At 34.0% G+C, this 19503-nt stretch overlaps 1 protein-coding gene across 1 annotated transcript; it reads left to right on the top strand.

Annotated features, from left to right (window-relative positions):
* Positions 1-825: 825 nt before the first annotated feature.
* LOC8283706 (heavy metal-associated isoprenylated plant protein 9) lies at positions 826-3278 on the top strand. The gene is made up of 5 exons (XM_002521262.4): positions 826-1200; positions 1286-1463; positions 1561-1733; positions 1835-1925; positions 2533-3278. The coding sequence occupies exons 1-5, from the start codon at positions 1180-1182 to the stop codon at positions 3018-3020; spliced, it is 951 nt and encodes a 316-aa protein (XP_002521308.2). The 5' UTR covers positions 826-1179; the 3' UTR covers positions 3021-3278.
* Positions 3279-19503: the final 16225 nt, after the last annotated feature.

Raw genomic sequence — 19503 nt, 5'->3', positions numbered from 1 at the left:
TCTTTCAATTGCAGCCAATGTCTTTGCTTTGTGACGCTGTCAAATTTGCTAGATAACCCATTGTAGTCCTCTTTGAAACACTGCAGCTTTTGCTCTAAGAATTTCAACATCTTGAAGCTTCAAGGTTTCTTCAAAAGACAGTTTCTTTATGAAAATCTCAACAATAACTTTCCTCGTTGTTCTAGTATAAGGTTACTCCACCCATTTAAAGTCTTGAAAGGGTTATTTAAATTCTATGATGTGAAAAGTTGAGTAGGATCATATCCGAAATTTTTTCTACGGATTGATGAAATGGAACTAAAGCTCTTAAAATCATTGCCTCTCTCATTACTATTGCCTCTAGACATGTTACTTTTCTTCCTTATTGAGATATGACAAATCCTAAAATTGATTAGGTTATAAGAAGAAGAAATTAATGCTGATAGAGACATAAAATAAATTAAAAGTTAAATTAAAATGACTATTATGTAACCCGAATTAAAGTTAAATGATTTTTATGAAATAAATTAAAATTAATTAACTATTATATAATTAAAATTAAAATTAAGTATTTTTTATAAAATAAATTATAATTAAGCAATTAAATTGAAATTAAGTGCAAAATTAGATTACCGATGTATAATTATCCCCACAGATAGCAATGAACTTTCCAATTTAGTAAGTAGGTTGTTGACATACCATGTTACATTTGTCTTACACATCAGCAAATTGTCATGAAAAAACTACCAAGTCGGTGGGAAATGGAAGTATTATCCTTTTCAATACCTCTCTTTTTCATCACTTTTATCTTTTTCTCTTTTGCCACTCTTTCTCGGCCTCACCAATTCATCTCCCCCTGCTATTATAAATCTGCCAACCCTGCTCCACTGGTTTCCCACCTCTTCCTTTTCCCTAAGCTTTTCAAGAACAAAATTAATTATAAGAGCCTATATAGTTTCTTTCTTCATTTAGTGGCATTCCATGTGCTCTGGAATCACACATATTTATGCTTTATATGCTTAGCTATATTAGCCCCACCGTCCATTCTTAATTTTACACCTTTTCATAATATTTTTATATATATACAATCTCTTCTATATATCTGTCTCCTCCATCTTTCAATATATAGTCCTGTCTTTTCTTCTTATATATATTAATTATAGTTTCAGCAAAATCAAGCTCTGTTAATTATTAGTGCAAATGGGTGAAGAAGTTAAACAGGTAGTTGGATGGATGCATGCATGCAATAACTATGCTATAACTCTGTTTTATTTTAGTTAATTCTGTCAACTTTATGTTGATACAGGCAGAGGCTAAGGCAGAGGAGGAGAAGGTGGAAGAGAAAAAGGAAGAGGAGAAGCCAGCTGAAGAGAAAAAGGAGGAGGAGGCGCCGCCAAGAGCACCATCTCCTTTTGTGTTGTTTGTGGACTTGCATTGTGCGGGATGTGCCAAGAAGATCGAGAGGTCCATTATGAAAATTAGGGGTATGTTTCTGGTCATCTCTTCTTTTCTAAATTAACATCCAAACTGAAAGAATGAATGTTAATTAAGATATTATATTGGGTTGATGTGAACACGCAGGTGTGGAGGGAGTAGTGATGGATATGGCTCAAAACCAAGTAACTATAAAAGGAATTGTGGAACCTCAAGTTGCTTGCAATAGAATCATGAAGAAAACCAAGAGAAGAGCTAAAGTTTTGTCTCCATTGCCTGAAGCTGAGGGTGAACCAATGCCCCAAGTTGTCACCTCTCAGGTTGGTGTTCAGCAAATCCTTCAATTTAGTTTTTTTTTTTTTTTTTTTTCAATAACAAGTTGTTTTAATCTAATGTTGATAAATATATGTAACTCCTGCAGGTTAGTAGATCAACAACCGTGGAGCTAAATATAAATATGCACTGTGAGGCCTGTGCTGAGCAACTTAAAAGAAAAATACTTAAAATGAGAGGTAAAAGCTCATCCATAAAAATGATTTGGTACTTGAGATATCCTTTTTCTCTGGATTATTTTAGATAGCAACCAACTCAACAAGTTGAGTGTGACTGACCAACTGCAAGGAAAGGGAACATAGGAATTTCATCTACCTGGTGACTCAAATGCTGTCACATCAGCTAATGTTTGGTCCCTCTTTGGATTCCAAAAATAAAATACGCATATTCTATGTGCAACCGACAATAAATAAGAATAATATAATGTCCAGGGGATCTTTTTTCTATTTATTTAACAAACACCGCATGCCTTCCCTTTGTCAAATTGATACCATACTGTAAGTGGGCCATTCAAAAGACTTGATTTCCAAAACCGTAATCTCTTATTTTTTTTGCTCGAGTTGAAGATGAAGTGGTAAAAGTTTTTGTTGTTCAAAAATAAAAATTTTGAGTTCAATTCGACTTCTTATACGTAAAAAGAAATATGAAATTTATGAGAAAGAACCTCCTACTTTATTAAAAGAATAAATTTAAAAAAGGAAATTTGCACATATTGGCTAGTAAATATTAAAGGTCTTTTTAATTAATAATGAATTTCTTTTTAACTATTACTATATGCATAAACAGGAGTGCAAACAGTTGTAACAGAGTTGAGTACAGGAAAGGTAACAGTGACAGGGACCATGGATGCAGAAAAGCTGGTGGATTATGTATACAGAAGAACCAAAAAGCAAGCTCGAATAGTGCCACAGCCAGAGCCAGAGCCAGAAAAGAAAGAAGAAGAGAAAAAGGAAGAAGAGAAACCAACAGCAGAGGAAGCAAAACCAGCACCAGAAGAAGAGAAAAAGGAAGAAAAGGAAGAGAAGAAAGAAGAGGAAAAACCCCAAACAGCAGCAGAAGAACCCAAAAAAGAAGAAGGTGAAATTAAGGAACCTGCAGCAGAGAACAAAGAAGAGGAGGGCAAGAAAGGAGGAGAAAGTGAAATCATAACCACCATTGATGAAGAAAACATGAAGAGAATGATGTACTATTACCAACCACTTTATGTGATTGAGAGAATCCCACCACCTCAACTCTTCAGCGATGAGAACCCTAATGCATGTTCCATTTCATGATCATGTCCATCAGTCATCATCAGTCAAATTTCTATATAGTAACCAATATTAAGGTGCTATATACATATAAATATATATATTTTTATGTACTCTACCATAGGTATATATAAACATGCTTGTATGTACTTCCACTCTTGATGAGAATTTTAGAAAAGCTTCATCAGTGGAAGGTGTTGAGTGATTTCTTGGGAGGGGACTTGAACATCTTCAAGTGCAAACCCATCAATAATTAACAATCAAAATCATCATATATTCTCATTTTCTATTTTCTACTAATATCATATTAGTAAATGAAGTATGCAAACCATGATGATTTTTGTCTTCATTATGATTGTATACATATATCATTATTTGATTATTATATTCTAATTTTTTATTCCAATAGAGGTATAGAAAAAAAAAGTAATAAAAAGAATATTATCATATTAGTCCATACAAATGTTGATGTTTAATGAGACTAATAATTCAATTTGGGTTAAATATTATTTATTCTTTGAAATTTAATCTAATATACAAGTCAATTTTTGTATTTTTTTATTACATTAAAATTTTCTTAAGTTTTAATAAAATTTACTACTATCTCTTTGAATTAGTCCTTTAAAAATCAAATTGTAATCTTAAATTATTAATTTAGTCCTTCAACTGATATGAAATGAATTAGTAGTTAGTTTTATTAAAACTCAAAAGAGATTTGATGTAATAAAAAAATATAGAAACTGATTTATTTATTAGACTAAATCTCAAAAAATAAATAATATTTAACCTATTCAATTTTAATAAGTTTGAGACTATGTACTGTAAATAAGGTAATAGATGTATAAATTTTCTTGTTCAGCTATCCTATAGGTCGCCATATGCTTGATTAGCCTCCTCAAGAATTAGAAGATCTTCTTTTGCAACATGTAATGGGATTCTTTTATCTCATAATATCTATTTATTGGGTTATTGCTTTATTCTCTTTCCTTAAAAAATAATTTACTTTTTTGGTTTTCTATTTACTCTCCGTATTCTATACACTTATCTCATTATATTTCTACTGATATAGAGAACTTGAATAATACAAGATTTACTCGTGATTTTTCAGTCTGCCTTTCATCTTTGAAATCTCCTATATTTATAGAGGTCTTTAGCCTTCAGCTTCAATAATTTGTTCTTTGAATGCTTTTGATAATGGAACAGGAGGCTTTTTTCTTTTCCTGAGATGGAGCAGCAGTTGTCTGCCATGCTTTGAAATAATGGAGTCCTTTTTATTTTTCTTTAATAATGATGCAAGATAAGATAATCTTTTACCTTCTTTTTCTTTCGAAAAGACTTTTTTTATTCGGGCTTTTGGCCCGTTACAGAATGTCATCGTGGGCTGCCATTTCTGGTTTTCAACCCAAGCGCTTTTCAAGGATTTACAATATTTCATTTTATGGGCTTGAATATCTCAAAACAATCATCTTCATTGGAGTCATCATCTAAGTGAATGGCTGCAGAGCTGGTACTTGAAGAAGATGATGAGGCTTTAGATTTTCCTTTAGAGGAGGCGGTCTTCTAACAATTGTCTGATCAGTTGTAGGAAGTCATCTTCCGTTCGGGCCGCCGCCAATTTTAGAAGTATGAAAGACTTCTGTGCCAGGAAGGTAGTTTGCTCTTTAGGCGCTGGCAAAAAGTTATTCTTTGTAAGAAAATTTTGAACCATATTTGTAGATAGCTTTTCTTGGTGGTTGAATTTGTCCCACCACCTTACTTTAAATCTTCGGGTAAGAATGACTTCTCCATCTGCTACTTGATTAAAATAGAAATACCACACGCATACCCAAAGGAGGAAGAAGTTTGAACAGAATAGAAGCAAGAGTGGAAATTATCTTTCTATTTTGTTTGGTTTATAATGGGCTTTGAAGAGGTTAAAAATGGGGAGTACTTCATGTATTATAGTTTCTGGAATATTACCACAATAGTTCCACCATTGTTTAAACCAGTAAGGGATCTTTGAGGTTTGGATAGTGCTAGTGTCGAAGTAAAAAAGGCAGGAATGGCTTTTTCCTTCATTTTATAAGAGAAAGGTATTGAACCAGGCTTGTTGGTAATCCCAGTAATTAAAGGTGGTACTGAGACTTGAGGGATAGGTGTTTTAAAGGGTCGTTGGGGAAGATCTTAAAGAATGCAATTCCATTCCCTAATCTGAAGGGTGAAGGATTCTTTGAATAGTACAAGTAGAATAGGCTGGATCTTTGTGGTCTATGTGTTTTTTGAAATATTTGAACTTTGCAGAAGCAGTCACCTCTAAGATAGACTAGCAATAAGACTGAGGTTTACCCTTATTCCAGGGTTTAAAATACCATCCTGAAGGAAAAACTTTTGAAACTAATTTTCAGGGGCTTTCTGTACAGAATCCTTCCTCGATAGCTAAAATTCTTTGAAAATTTTATTTTTCTATATATTCATTTGCTTTAAAAAGTTTTGTTTTGGACAAAACTATTTCTTGAGAATTTGGTTTTGAAATGCTTTGAGAATTGTGAGATAGTTTTTGTGAGAAAACTACTATCTCAGGCTTTGATAGAGGGATAGGGAGTATATCTTTATCTTTAGTTGAAGAAGAGGATGACTTTGGAGAAATTTCCGATTGAAAGTCAGCCTCAGGCTTTGTCTTTAAATATTTTTAGACCATTTCTAAAAATTCAGGAAATTGTTGTGCAAGCCATTCCTGTATTTGAAATTGCTTGTTAACAGGATCTTCTTTGTCAGAAATTATTTCTTCCTGAATGATTTCTGCCCAGGTTCTGATTGGCTTTGAAGAGGAGGGAATTATCTCATTCTTTGGGCTTTATATTATTTTTCAACTTCCTTTTGGCTTTTCTTCTTTATCCTTTGCTTTTATTTTTCGGGGCATTGTCACTCCTTGTTTTGAAGGAACTCTCTGGTTAGAAAGTCTCGTACTAAATTTGAATATCCTCGTATGTGTTCAATTTTAAAATTAAAAATAGAAAGAATAGTTTGCCATCTGGCAAAGATTTGCTTTGAAGCTATGTTTTGAACATCTTTTTGTAACACTTCTTTTGCAAATTTACAATCAATCATTAAAAGAAATTTTTAATTTAAAAGATCACTTTACAATTTTGAAATGCATAGGACTATTGAAAGAATTTTTTTTTTATGGTTGAATAATTTTTTTGAGTGTCATTCCAGTGCACAGAAGTAAACTGGATAATGCATTCTTTATTGCTTTGAATTGCACCATAACCTAAATCTGATGCATCAGTTTCAACTATTTTGAATGCAGATAGATTGGCAAGTTTCAAACATGGAATTTCAAAAACTTGCTTTTTGATGCTTTGAACAATCTTTGTATGCTCATCAGACCATGCATGGGGATTTTTCTTCAACCTATAATGGAAAGACTTTGCTAAACAGTTTAAATTTGGATATAAGTCCATGACATAATTTAAACTACCAAAAAATCTTTGTAATTGAGTCTTTTTCAAAATTTTATTAGGATACTTTAAAGTAAAGGCTAGAGATCTTTCAATTGGAGTAATAGTTCCTCGAGAGATGTAATGCCCAAGAAATTTGATCTTTGTTTGAAATAAAGAGATTTTGGATTTTGAAAACAACTAAACCATTTTTCTTGACAACATAAAAAAACTTCTCTAAATGTTTAAAATGTTGTTCAAGAAAATTTGAAAAAATTAGTATATCATCAATATATACAATGCAGAACTTTGAATAGGGATTAAAAATGTCATTCATAATTCTTTGAAATTCAGAAGGGGCATTTTTTAAAACAAATAGCATTATATTCCATTCATACTGGCCAAATGGAACTGTGAATGCAATTTTGTAACAGCCTCTGGGATGAATATGGATTTGCCAAAATCCTGACTTCATATATCAAATTTTGAAAAAATGAAAGCAGAATGAAGCTTTTAAAGAAGATCTCTTTTGTTTGGAATAGGATATCTAATCCACTTTAGAGCTTTGTTTAAAGGTTTATAGTTAATTACTAACCTAAGGGTACCTCTTTCTATTTCACTATTTTTATTAACATAGAAAGCTGCACAAGACGAGGAGGATCGTGATTTGGTAATTAAACCTTTTTTCTCCAAGTCTTGGATTTCTATCCTACAATGGTTTTCTAAGGCCTCATTCATTTGAATGGGCCTGGCTTTAGTAGAGATTTGTCTTTCACTAAATTCTTTTTCATATGGTAAATCTATCATATGTTGTTTTTTTATTCCAAAAAGTATTTGGAAGATCTAAACAAACTTCTCTTTCAAATTTTTCTTTGAAAATCAAAAATCTTTTTTTGAATAAAATCACTTTGTAATTGGTTTTGAGTTCTTTATAAACCTATATCTTACTTCAAATGGAGTAGCCGGGTTTGCTTTCCCTTAATTAAAGTATTTATCTCAAAATTATAAATCGAATGAGCCTTTATAAGATTGAGATTTCTTTTCTTAGATTTTTCTAAAAAAGAAAAAATAACTTTTGAATTCTTAGCTTTGAAAATGATACCATCTGTAGTTACTTTGAAGGGAGTAATCAAATTAATGAAAGGAGTACCCAAAATAACTCTTTGATGTAAATACTTTGTAAGAATGCAAATATTTTTTAAAGCAACATCTTTGCTTAAAATTGCAGCTTCAGTTTTTCTGGCAATTTTAATCTTTAAATTATTGGCAGAAGTGAGTCTTTCATTTGTCTCTTGACGATACCTTCTAGGAACTAACTCGTAATTGATACAATTTAGGTATGCTCCGATATCAAACGAAGCTATAGTTTCTCTTTGAAAATCATCAAGGAAAATAAGTTTTATCTGAATCAGATATTTTCTTGAGGTTATTTCTTTTAGAACATTTATGAAATTTTCTGGAACACTCTCAAAAACCTTAAGATTATAAAAATCATTTTCTTCATCAGAATCTGATTAACTGTTTTGCTTTGAAATCAGGCTTTGGAGTAAAACAGAATCATTTTGTTGTTTTTCTTTTAATTCTTTGAGTTCTATTTTAATAGCTTTAATTTCTTTTGGAGTTTTTGGACAGTACAAAGGGGATGCTTTTGCTTTTTTTCTTTTTCCAAAATCATAGTAAGATCGTAGGTGTTCCTATTAGATGAAGGGACAAGGGTTTCAATTTTTAAAATTTCTTTCAAAACTTGTTTTTGAATTTAGGGGTCATTAATATGCTTGTCAGTTTCAAGAAGAGTTTCTTATTGCCTAGTGAACATATTAATGGTATTTGGAACCTTATCAGAATCCGATTCAGAGTATTCAGATGAGGTTTTAATTTCATCAATTTGGAATTCTTCTTCGTTATCAGAGGGATTAGAAAACTCCGATTCAGAGGCTTCAACCAGAAGAGCTGAAATTTTGTTTAAAACTTCTTCTTCTATTTAATGCTCCTGAAGCTTTTTAGAAAACTTACAATACTGTGAAGTACGGCTTTTCTCTTGCTACACTTGAAGCAAGTAATTTTGCTAAAATCTTTTTTGGACTTCTATTTTGAAGATTTTTTTGAAGAAGATGGCTTTTTGTAAAAACTTTATTTATTATTTGGCACCTTTCTGCTTTTATAAAAATATTTTTTCTTATAAGATTTTTAATAATCTTCCTTACATTTGGATACATATATATATATATATAATCTAAAAATGTGAGACAACTAGAAGGCATAATAATAGTAAGATTAACCTTTATTTCCTTAAATTTTAGAGCAATTACTATTTCTAATTGATTTTAACTCGAATCATCCATTTTGTTTAAGAATTAAGTGAAATTATTATTTATTTTTCTTCTAGTTTGAAGTTTCAATACACTCACCCACCTTTATCGATATAATTTACATTTGGTCCTTAATTTTTAGTTTTTAAAAATATTACTTGATAAAATAAAGAATCAAAAATATTAATTATAAGGTTCAATTATTAATTAAATTTAACCTTTTACATATTTCATAATTTCGACTTGATGTTAAAATGTACTGTTTCAAATAAACCAATTTTGTGTAAACTTCTTATTCTTTACTTCAAATTTAGGATCCTGAAATTTTACATTTGCTTTGATAAAATTTCTAATGACAAATCAGCTATACATACAAATTTGGACTGCTTTGATTAATTTTCTAATGGCAATTCAACTATACATATAAATTTGGGCTATTTTAAGCACCACAAAAGAAAACAGGGAAATAGCGACAGATGGAGACTATCGCTAGAGGGATTATATCCGTCGGTAAGGCAACTTAGCAACGGAAACCATCCGTCGCTAAAGTGGTCGTTGCTAATCACTTACCAATGGAAATTTTAAGCCTGTCTCTAAATTAGTGATTGATGAGGCAACATATAATCATCGGTAAATGGTGGGAAAGACTTGTAAAGTGGCTGACGAAATTGGAGAGAGTAGCAAAGACTTAGCAAGGGACGGATCGTTGCTAAAGAATCTTGTTAGCGGCGGATTGTGTCCCTTGCTATAATGGCAGCGGAAAGTCTATAGTTGAGTCCTTGCCATTTAGTGACGGATACTATTTGTCACGAACTTCATAAATATAGCGACTGTCTTTCCCTCGCTAACTCGTAGACGTTTAGCGACGGATTTGGTATGTCACTAATTTGGAACGGACATGTTCCTCACTTTTCGCTTATTTTAGCGACAGATTATGTGTCCATTGCTAATTTATTTTTTTTTAAGAAAATAATATTTAATTTTGATCCGTCGCTACTTTGTTTATTTTTTAATATATAAATATTATTTATTTATTTATTATTACTATTAGTAAAACGCATATTATAAAGAAATTAAATGGAAAAATGAGAGAAATTATATATAAATCAATAAAAAAATTTGCATACAAAATATAATATCATGAAGTATATAGAATGCATAAAACTACAAAAAAATAAAAACAATCAATAGTCAATAAGTCAATGATCATGATAAGAGGTGGATGAAGGAGGATCTTGTTGAGGTGCAAGTTGGCCGGAATATTGCCATTTCTGTAATGAGGTGTCGCATGTCCTCTATTTGCTTGTGCATCTACTCCTGCATCTGCCTCTCCATTATAACCTGTTGTGCCTCCATGGCTGCACACTGATCCTCTAGTGCCGCTACCTATTTCTCCTCCATCTGTTGTAGTTCCTGCTACAACTCTTGGTGAGTAGCACCCACCCATGCTGTACACTCGACACTTTTTCTCTCCACCAGATGCCTATAAGAAAAATTGCTTAGGATCTGGCTCTTGTGTCTCCATTGAACCATCTTGGGTCTGACTAGCTTTCTCCTTCAGCTTATGATAACGATCCTACAATTAGTTTAATAATCTTACAGCTACTTCCTTAAACCTCCTATCAATCCAGTCTTTATTCTTCTTGCTAATGTGCATAGCCTCGAAAAGCTCAACGTAGTCTAGCTCTCGACCTAATTCTTTAGCCTACCAAAGAAAATATTATACATTAAATAATTATTAAAAATATAATTTAAGATATGATTCTCACCATACGCTTAATACGCTCTACCATAGAGATAAAACCTTCAATATGGCGTGAAGGACTAGATCTAGGTCCGCTTGTCTCGCTCAACCGGTTCTTTGATGTAGTAGCACACTTGGCTTTAAACTCAGACTTGAACCATTCTTGCTACCAACTGTCTGGAACATTCTACCGGATAGCCAACGGTCTCTTGCCGTATCTCCTCCACCTTGACAGTTTATTGGGGTTATCAGACACCTACCTGCGATTCCCACCTCCTACAAATTTGGGTCTCGAGATGTGGCTGCCAGGTAAAGTGCTTCTAAAAAATAATGAAAAAAGCATATTAGTCGAAAGTTACTTGAAAGTGTGGAAATAGTTAGTAATAAACAAAACTAATAAAAATTCGGCAGAATCTCCCCTATACAATGAATATATACTCTCCCATAGAACGGGTCCATGTCTTATTAAAATAATTTAATAAACATAATAATAATACAAGTATTAGGTAAAAAATTTTAAATTTGAAACTCTTGCCAATAATAATCTCTGGTAACCAGTGGCACTGTCTTCCACGAATGGCCAATATGATCTAATTTTTGCAGAAAAATCTTTGATATAGTTGACGAATAAGCATTGGACTGAAAAAAAAAACTATTTTTTTAAATAAAAATTGTACATAATAATAGAAATAAACAAACATTGAATAATTAAATCATATCCAAGAATGAAGCTCGAGTAACTGCTAGCAGCACTCGAGTTTGCTACTGAGGCTAAGGATGAACTCTAGCATGTCATATCAGAAGGTGTGGAAGATGGTGTGGGTGACTGCGATGGAGAGGGTGCTATATGTGGGGATGATGTAGAAGGAGATATATGTGGTCACGCAGTAAATAACAATGGAGTTGGCGGAGGAGGAAGTGATAATGGTGGTGGCGCCTCTGATCCTCGCCCACCTCGGCCATCTGATCCTCGTCTGGGTCGCCCTTGCCCATCCATCCCTCGGCCGACGGTGTAGACCCATATCAGCCCCTCATACTAACTACAATCAAACCATATGAGGCAAATATGCAAATAGAATATTGGAAAAAAAATTCTAAATTAATAGATAATCACTTTCTAATAAAAATCTTTCTACAGATTAGAATTCAAAACAATAGATTAAAACATATTAGCAAAAATAATAATGTTCAACCTTATCTAAATTACTATCAGTCTCATCGTACAAACACTCATCCTCTTATGTTTCTTCATCCTCATCATCTGATTCCAACTCTTTCTCTTATACCAGTACTCTAACCAGACAACATTGAATATGCATGGAAATCACTGATTGTCCACATAAGTGCAGCTTGCATCTGGAAATTTTATTTCCTCGAAATATCATATGTCTGCACACCTTCATGCCACATTTGCTTATGTTCTACAATTAGTGGCTGTAAGTATTCCTTGCTATTTTCAGAGTCCAATTCATTTGTTTCCTTGTTTCTTAATTGTTAAATATGTTCTTTATTCTACAAAAACCAAATCTATCCTTTTCGTTTAATTCATTTATCAAGCTTAGTTTTTGTTATTTCCTCTTATTCTTATATGTTTTATTGAGTTTAGACTTAATCTTGTTCATTAAGTCTAGTTTTATTTTCTTAGTTCGTGTACTTGTGTGTTCTAAATCTGATTCATCGGTAATTTAGTCCTTACAACTTTGGTTTTTTGGTAATTTATTGTTTTAGCCTTTATAATCACTAAGATTAAAGCTTGAATATTAAACACCTAAGGTTGTGTGTGTGAGATGTTTTATCAAGAGGAGCTTGCTAGAGGACGCCGAGATCTTCTTTATCAATCTTATGATAGATTGTGGGAATGAAAGAATGATGATTATTATAAAAACTATCGACAAAATTTTTATAATCCTAAACCTAAGCTAAAGAAGATAGAAAGACAATCGCGTCAAGATTTCAATGATAAACTTTCAAAGGATATAAAATCTTTAAGGAGCAGCCTTAATTCACTTAAACATAGTTTTAAAGATTTAAATGGGTTGGTTGATTGTTATGCTAAGCATCTTGAAGATAAAGTCGAGTCTAAGCCATCTTTGGGAACTAATGTTGATGATGTAGAGAAGACAAATTAGTTTAATGATGTTAACGAAGAATTTGAAGACGTGATTATTAAAGATGGTGAGAAGGACAATGATTTGCTGCCTTTAAGTGAGTCCAAAATTCAAGAGGTCATTGTCGAAGATGAGGCAAAAGTTGAGTAAGCGAAGAGTGAGAATGTGATGCTTGATACAATGGAGTCTTTTAAGCATGTTGACTTTGTTGGCATTGAAAGTATAATTTGTTCTAAAGTTCCTCTAACAGCTTTTGTGAAAGATTTTGCAGGTCGATTATAAGTTCTTATTGTTCGTTAAGATTATATTTCTGCTTCTTTCATAATATTTGGGCAAGATTCAAAGATGAATCTTTTCAAAGAAAAGGAAGATGATGAGAACCCATGTAGCACAAGGAATCCTACTGCAACTAGGAATCCTAATGATGAAAATCCTACATGCTCAAGGAATCCTACTTCAACAAGGAATTCTAATTCCACTAGGAATCCTAATCCAGCAAAGAGTTCTGATGACATTAGGAGTGCAAGCGATGAAAGGAATCCTATTTCCACTAGGAATCCTATTCCAACTAGGAGGTTTAGTAAGATCCAAAGTCCAAGTGAGATTGGGCTTAATCAAGAGAATGAGCCTCAAGATACTCTTATCAACTTAATTCAATATATGGAGGCATGAACAAGTCAAACTAGGCCAAGATAAACAAGCCAAGCTATTTGGAGTCCAATACTTATGATTGGGCTGCTTATTACATGTCACTTAAGCTCAAATGCCATGTTTATTATATGGGCTAGGGTTGGATGAATTTTATGAGTATTTGTTCATTTAAAGAAATCTTTTAATAGTTAAGAGTCTTGTTTTGAATTATCTTTTTAGTTTAGGAGTTCTATTCCTAGTATTATCGTTATTTGCTTCCTTATTATTATAGAATTAGGTTTTTCCAAGGCCTATATAAGCTAGTACACATTTCTATGTAACAGTGGTTATTCAATATTGATTATTTTGGAGTTAATTCTCTTCTTTTATTCTTTATAAATTTGGTGAATTTATCAAGTGAAGGCTTGGTATTTTACAAACTTAGTTTAATCTAAATTTTTGTTTATGTTAAACAATCTTTAATTCTTTATAATTAAGGTTCTTAAGTACAAGTTATTTAAGGGTCTTGTTGGGAGTTAGAGTTTCTTGGCTTGATTAGGTGAATGATCCTTGGTAAAGACATCAACATTGAATACCGGTTTGGCACAAGTTAGCCACGTTGATATCATTCTTGACGTTGCCTCTTATACCAAGGATGATCACAAAACTTGTAGCTACTCAAATCACTGTCTTCACCCCAATATAACATGCAGCCGTTAGGATAACAATGAATATTTTCTACCAGTAGTCCCATATCCTGCACTAATTTCTTCATACTGTAGAAATTTTCAAGCATACGACTATCATCATGAGGAATCTCTTTCATCAGTCGCACCATGTCATCAAAATTTTGTTCAGACATATGGTGTTCTGCTTTCATATTCATCAACTGAGTTACAAGCGATAACTAGGAATGGTTATTACAGCTAGTGTACAAGTCCTTATTTGCAACCATCAGCATGTCGTAAAACTTTTGAGTCTTAGAGTTCAGTAATTCCTCCATGTTATAATTGGGATTAAATTCAGGACCTGCAACATCCATTACCATTGTTTGGTATGGATTGGATGATTTCATATATTCTCCATAAGAATATTAACATTCTAGTGCCAGTTATATCCCATAACAGTTTTCCTATGAAGAGTCTAATCGTAATACTCCAGAAAAAAAAAAACATATCTGTATAAATGAAGCATAATCGTTTCCACTTCATGAAACATGCGACCTGGCACTTAGAACAGTTATATGGACACCTTATTTTTGTCGTACCCATCAGTTCTGGTTGACTACATCCGAATTCCATAAAATGTTTCATGCAGCTGATAAACTCCAGGTTTAGAAGTCCATTATGAAGCCTACTATACATCCGTTGATGATCAGATCTCGTTCTTTATCCCTGTGTTATTTTTAAAAAATATTACTGTTTAATTAATTAATTAACCTTTAAATAAACTTAATATTCATATTCTTAATCATATGATTAACTGATTTCTTTGATACACTTAATAACACCTTATAACTCCATTATTTTGATAGGTAGGGACCTACTCATTAAGAAATGCATTCATATGACCAAGAACGGATGCACGATATCCTTAAATATATAGAAAATTCAGCAGCATCTCCCTACAGTTCTCCAAATTCATATATGCTCATTTGTATGATTATAACCTATTAGAAGTAATCGCATGAATCAATACATATTGAATAATGCATCCAGAGAACAATAATAAATATTGTCGTCTTTCTATATATGCATGAATACCTATTAAGCTTTGTTAATTCTTAATCCGGCTAGTCAATTACCCTTATCTCTAAGTGATTATTAACCAGTTCTTACTATTCAAATTTTCAATTACTAAATGAATTTCTCAATTACATAAAGCAATCTGAATACCACAACTCACAATGTCTTATGAATAAAGTGATTTCTCATTAATAATGAAAGCAAGAAGAGTTAAGCATTGATAATCAAAATCTCATAAGCATTAAAATCAATCCAACAGCATAGGAACCCCAATGTGTTTGACACATTTAGTTACTCATACTAATAAGCAACACAAAGTAAAGAATAGATTCAGAAAAGTAAATTGAAGGCATGTACACCCTTCTTCTTCAAGCTGGATGAAAAACTCTAAATTCCCAATTCAGAATAGTAAACCCTAATTTGGCTCTTGAATGCTCCCAAATCTTGTCTTGATCTTCAATTTGATGTTAAAACAATTGTAATCCTTCCTTCAATAGATGAAATGATCTTCTAAGGTTGAGTATTGAAGTCTGGAAGAAGATGGTTTAAGCTTGTATATATGAAATCAAGTCAGAAAATCGAGCCCTAATCAGCAAATCGTTTTTGCCTATATAATTCTTTCAGCACCGCCGTGGTCAAGCCCGTGCTGATCAGCACGGGTAGAGTCTAGGCCGTGCTGGACCTCCGCATTCTACATCTATTGACTTCTTCCTAGCCATGCCCTAGCCAGTGTTGAGCCACCACGGGCCATGGTGAAGGCCGTGGTGGCTTCAAAAACCGTGCCAAAATGGCACTCTTTAAGGGCAACTATTTGATGGTTCAGCACGGGCAGAGTCCAGGCCGTGCTCAACCTCGGAATGCTAGTCCTTGCTTAATTTGATGGATTCTGGTCTGCAATTGCGCGTATTTCCCTCGATTACTAATAATGTCCCTCAATAATGATCTGAAACATGATAGGAACCAAAACATAGGTGGTTCTGGCATAAAACAAGATAACTATGTACAAAAATGTAAACAATTGGGCATGTAAATATGTATAAAATGATGCATATCAAATCACCCCACACTTAAGCTTTTGCTTGTCCTCAAGTAATCAATAACTAAATACATGCACAAGCAACAATCACCCCTCAAACTCCATGCTAAAGTTCACAATTCAACCTTATTCAACATATAAAGAATGAAACTCAAGTAACTAACGAGTTATACACCTTTACGGAAGAACTATAATAATACCATCTTGAAGCACAACTTATATAACAATTCAGCATTAGAGACTAAGAACCATTGTCTCGCAGGAATCTCTCAAATCACTCACAGTGTTTAAAGGTAAATAAGAAAATTCCCCGAACGCAGCTGCACACAACCTGTTTACTATAAGCTTACTCATCAATCTCATCTTTGCTACCGCGAATAATTGAATACCAAAATCAAAGGGTCTTTTCAATGGTTGAAATGTGGCTGAGGTAAAGGTAAGAATATTTGGATAGAAGTGTAAAGTATACTGAAAAATCATGCACTTCTTTGAAATGAATGCTTCAGGAACTGAGTGCTAAAACAACAAAAATACTCGTTAAGCCTTATTTGAAGTAAAGGATGCTCACAAGAATTAAATTCAGAAAAGCTAAGAGCTAAGAAGTAAGTCATAAATTTTTTTTCTTTCTTTTTTTTTTGATATATACTATTTATATATATTACAACAGCTTATATAGGGGCTGCATGATTAGTGACATAATCAATAAGAATAGTTATCCAATTTGGATTGAAGGGAGCATCAAAGGATGACTAAAAAGACTAAGTGAATTTAGAACAATGCTAGGCACTATAATTCCATAAATGAAGAAACATAACACATAATTACTCAATATACAGGGTGAAAGGAAAGATAGATGTATAGAATGGTGTATGTGTAGTGATTAGGTGTAAATTATGAAGAAAAGGTTAAGGCTCAAACTGCCTGACTAATGGAAACAGAGGGTAGGCTTTTGGCCAGATGTGGTGAAATCCTAAGTTGCCCAAATCATCTAATGGTATTCAAAAATTCATGTAACCTCAACAAGCATTACAGAGCAAGTTCTAGAAATGAAAGTAAGTACAACGCACACTTAAACAAGAAAAGTCATGAGCATAATGTGCAATGGATGCTCAATTTTGGTTCAAAAACTCACGTTTGAAGTTGCTAAAATTTACAATTGGTTCCCAGACTTATCAATTGAATCATCATATAAATTGAATACGAGATTGACATAATCAAAGTTCACAGTCAAAGGTTATAAATTTGCAAGGAACTCAAGTAATACCGGTTTAACCCGACCAAATTGACATATTGAATACAGTGAAATTGCTTTCAAGAATAAAAGATAGAGAGGGACAATCAAGTACTAGTGTGTGAATTAAGTCATTAATTACGAAAGAATAAACTAAACTTGAATGTCATGAAAAACCTAGGTCTTATCATCCTAAGAATAGTCCATTATCATTGCCTTTAAACAATTAAGGGATATAGCCACAAATACCTACCCCACACTTGAGTATAACACTGTTTACAGTGTTAGAAAAATTAAAACTGGGTTTAGCACATAACTAGCACATCATAATCATTGAAGATCATACTAATGTACATATCAAGATGGCAAAGTAAAGTGTTCTACTAAAATAAATTAACATGAAAGGAAAATGAAAGAAAATAACATAAAATTGAAAATGTAAAAAGAAAAGAAAATAAAGTAAAATAAAATAAAGAAGGAAAATAAAAAGGAAAAGGAAAAAGAAAAATAGCACAAATTGTTGTTTCACTGTTGGTAGTCTGCCGAAGGCGCATCCTCACTCGCCGGATCTACTGGAGGATGAGTAGGGGAAATCGCTGAAGGAAGGGGCAGTGGTGGTGGCATAGGGTCCGTGAAGAGGATTGAACTCCATATCTTCGATAAACTGCTGATTTTGTGCTCCAGTCTCCGCCATTAGGTCTGTCTGGGTGGCCTGCCTCTCCAGCCCATGCATAAGCTGTTGGAGCATATCGTTTAGACCCTGAAACTGTGCCCTAGTCTCCTCTTGAAACTGCCCAAACTCCTTTCTCTACTGTGCAAACTTAGTATAGTGCTGCTGCTGTAAACCGCAGACTTGATCTAGTCAGTTAGCCAAAGCACTGATCTGAGCACTCGATGTCCCTGTAGAATAAGAAGATGAGGGTTCGGATGTAGGCATAAACACTCTGGCTGGGTTAGGAATCCTAACATCTGGAATCGCAGCCGTCAGGTCTTGGTGGCCTCTAGCTGCTGCCTCTTTAGCCTCCCTGACTATTGCATTGACGAGTCTGTACTCTATGCCATGTGGGTGTCGAGTAGCCGTGATCATCTGCATGTTGATCATCTGTTTGATCCCTAGTGGTGTCATATCACCAATCTATGAAAGCTCTAACAGACAGTCGTCCAATACATCCAGTCTCTTGGCTAACCTAGTAACATACGGGCCAAAACAACAGTGCATCTTCTTCTAGGCGTCTACTATAAATGAACAGATTTGACGAGCCAACAGATATCCCAAGTCAAGCTTCTTAAAATGTTGTATAACCCAAAGGATAAATACATCGGTCTGTGTTACCGCTCCAAAACTATTTTCCCTACCTGTAATCGTGTAAGCTAATAAAGTATGGAGATAGCGGAGATGATCCGAAAGGCTAGACGCCTTAGACCTGCTGGGGTAGTATGATTCCGGCCTGAGTACCAATGAATCCCACATGGTGTCGTACGAGATTGGGTTGATATAGATGCATCCCTGATACTTCTCACCTGAAGTCTCCTACTCAGTCCATAATCCCAAATGCATGCCGAATTATGGAAATGACATTGAGAACTCCCTTCCCCCAAGTCTGAAGTAAACTGCATCAGGCTGATGCCAGTTTGTGATCTGTTGCTGTAGAAAAAAGTTGCTGAGGAATTCAATTGTAAGCTCGTGGTAGGTTGGCTTAATGATGTCGAAGAATCGTGCGTATGGCAGAGTTTCGAACAGGGCACGCACATCCTGAGCCAATCCAACTCTTTCCAGGGATATGAAGTCGATGCAACATCCAGCCATCACTTGCTTCCATCTCATGACTTGGAAGCGGCTCTCGTTATCTGCATTCGGAAATGTCCATAAGGGATGACGACTAGGTGCGGGTGGATTCACAGCTGGTGCTCTTCGTACTCGGACTAGTTGCTATTGTAATGGAGGTGCTGGTGCTGGTGCTAGTGCTGATGAAGGTGAAGTGGAGGAAGATGTTCCTTCGCCATGCGGGCGCTTGCTGGTAGTGGCGCGTTGCAGTTGCTTTCGACGTGATTGATTATGGTCCCTCATATTGCTTGAAGTTGCTGTGCAGGTAAGAAAAATCAAAGACAAGGGAGAAAACAACGCTTTGGAGCTTAGAGAGGGAAAGATAGGAAATTTTTGAAAAGGCCTGCTTTTATAGTCATGGGGGTCAGCACGGGCGAGGGCAAGGCCGTGCTGGTTAGCACAGCCAAGACTCAGCCCGTGCTGAACCCTGGAGCCTCATTCTGGTGCCCATCCGTCACGG

The sequence above is a fragment of the Ricinus communis genome, chromosome 1 (assembly GCF_019578655.1).
Source record: "Ricinus communis isolate WT05 ecotype wild-type chromosome 1, ASM1957865v1, whole genome shotgun sequence".
Taxonomy (NCBI): Eukaryota; Viridiplantae; Streptophyta; class Magnoliopsida; order Malpighiales; family Euphorbiaceae; genus Ricinus; species Ricinus communis.
This window is presented reverse-complemented; position numbering and strand designations above follow the sequence as displayed.

What these genes read in the sequence shown, in the direction of transcription:
- LOC8283706 (XM_002521262.4), top strand. Translation starts at nt 1,180, where the DNA reads ATGGGTGAAGAAGTTAAACAG. An exon ending in GTCCATTATGAAAATTAGGG is followed by an intron (nt 1,464 to 1,560) that starts GTATGTTTCTGG and finishes GTGAACACGCAG; the next exon opens with GTGTGGAGGGAGTAGTGATG. An exon ending in AAAAATACTTAAAATGAGAG is followed by an intron (nt 1,926 to 2,532) that starts GTAAAAGCTCAT and finishes ATGCATAAACAG; the next exon opens with GAGTGCAAACAGTTGTAACA.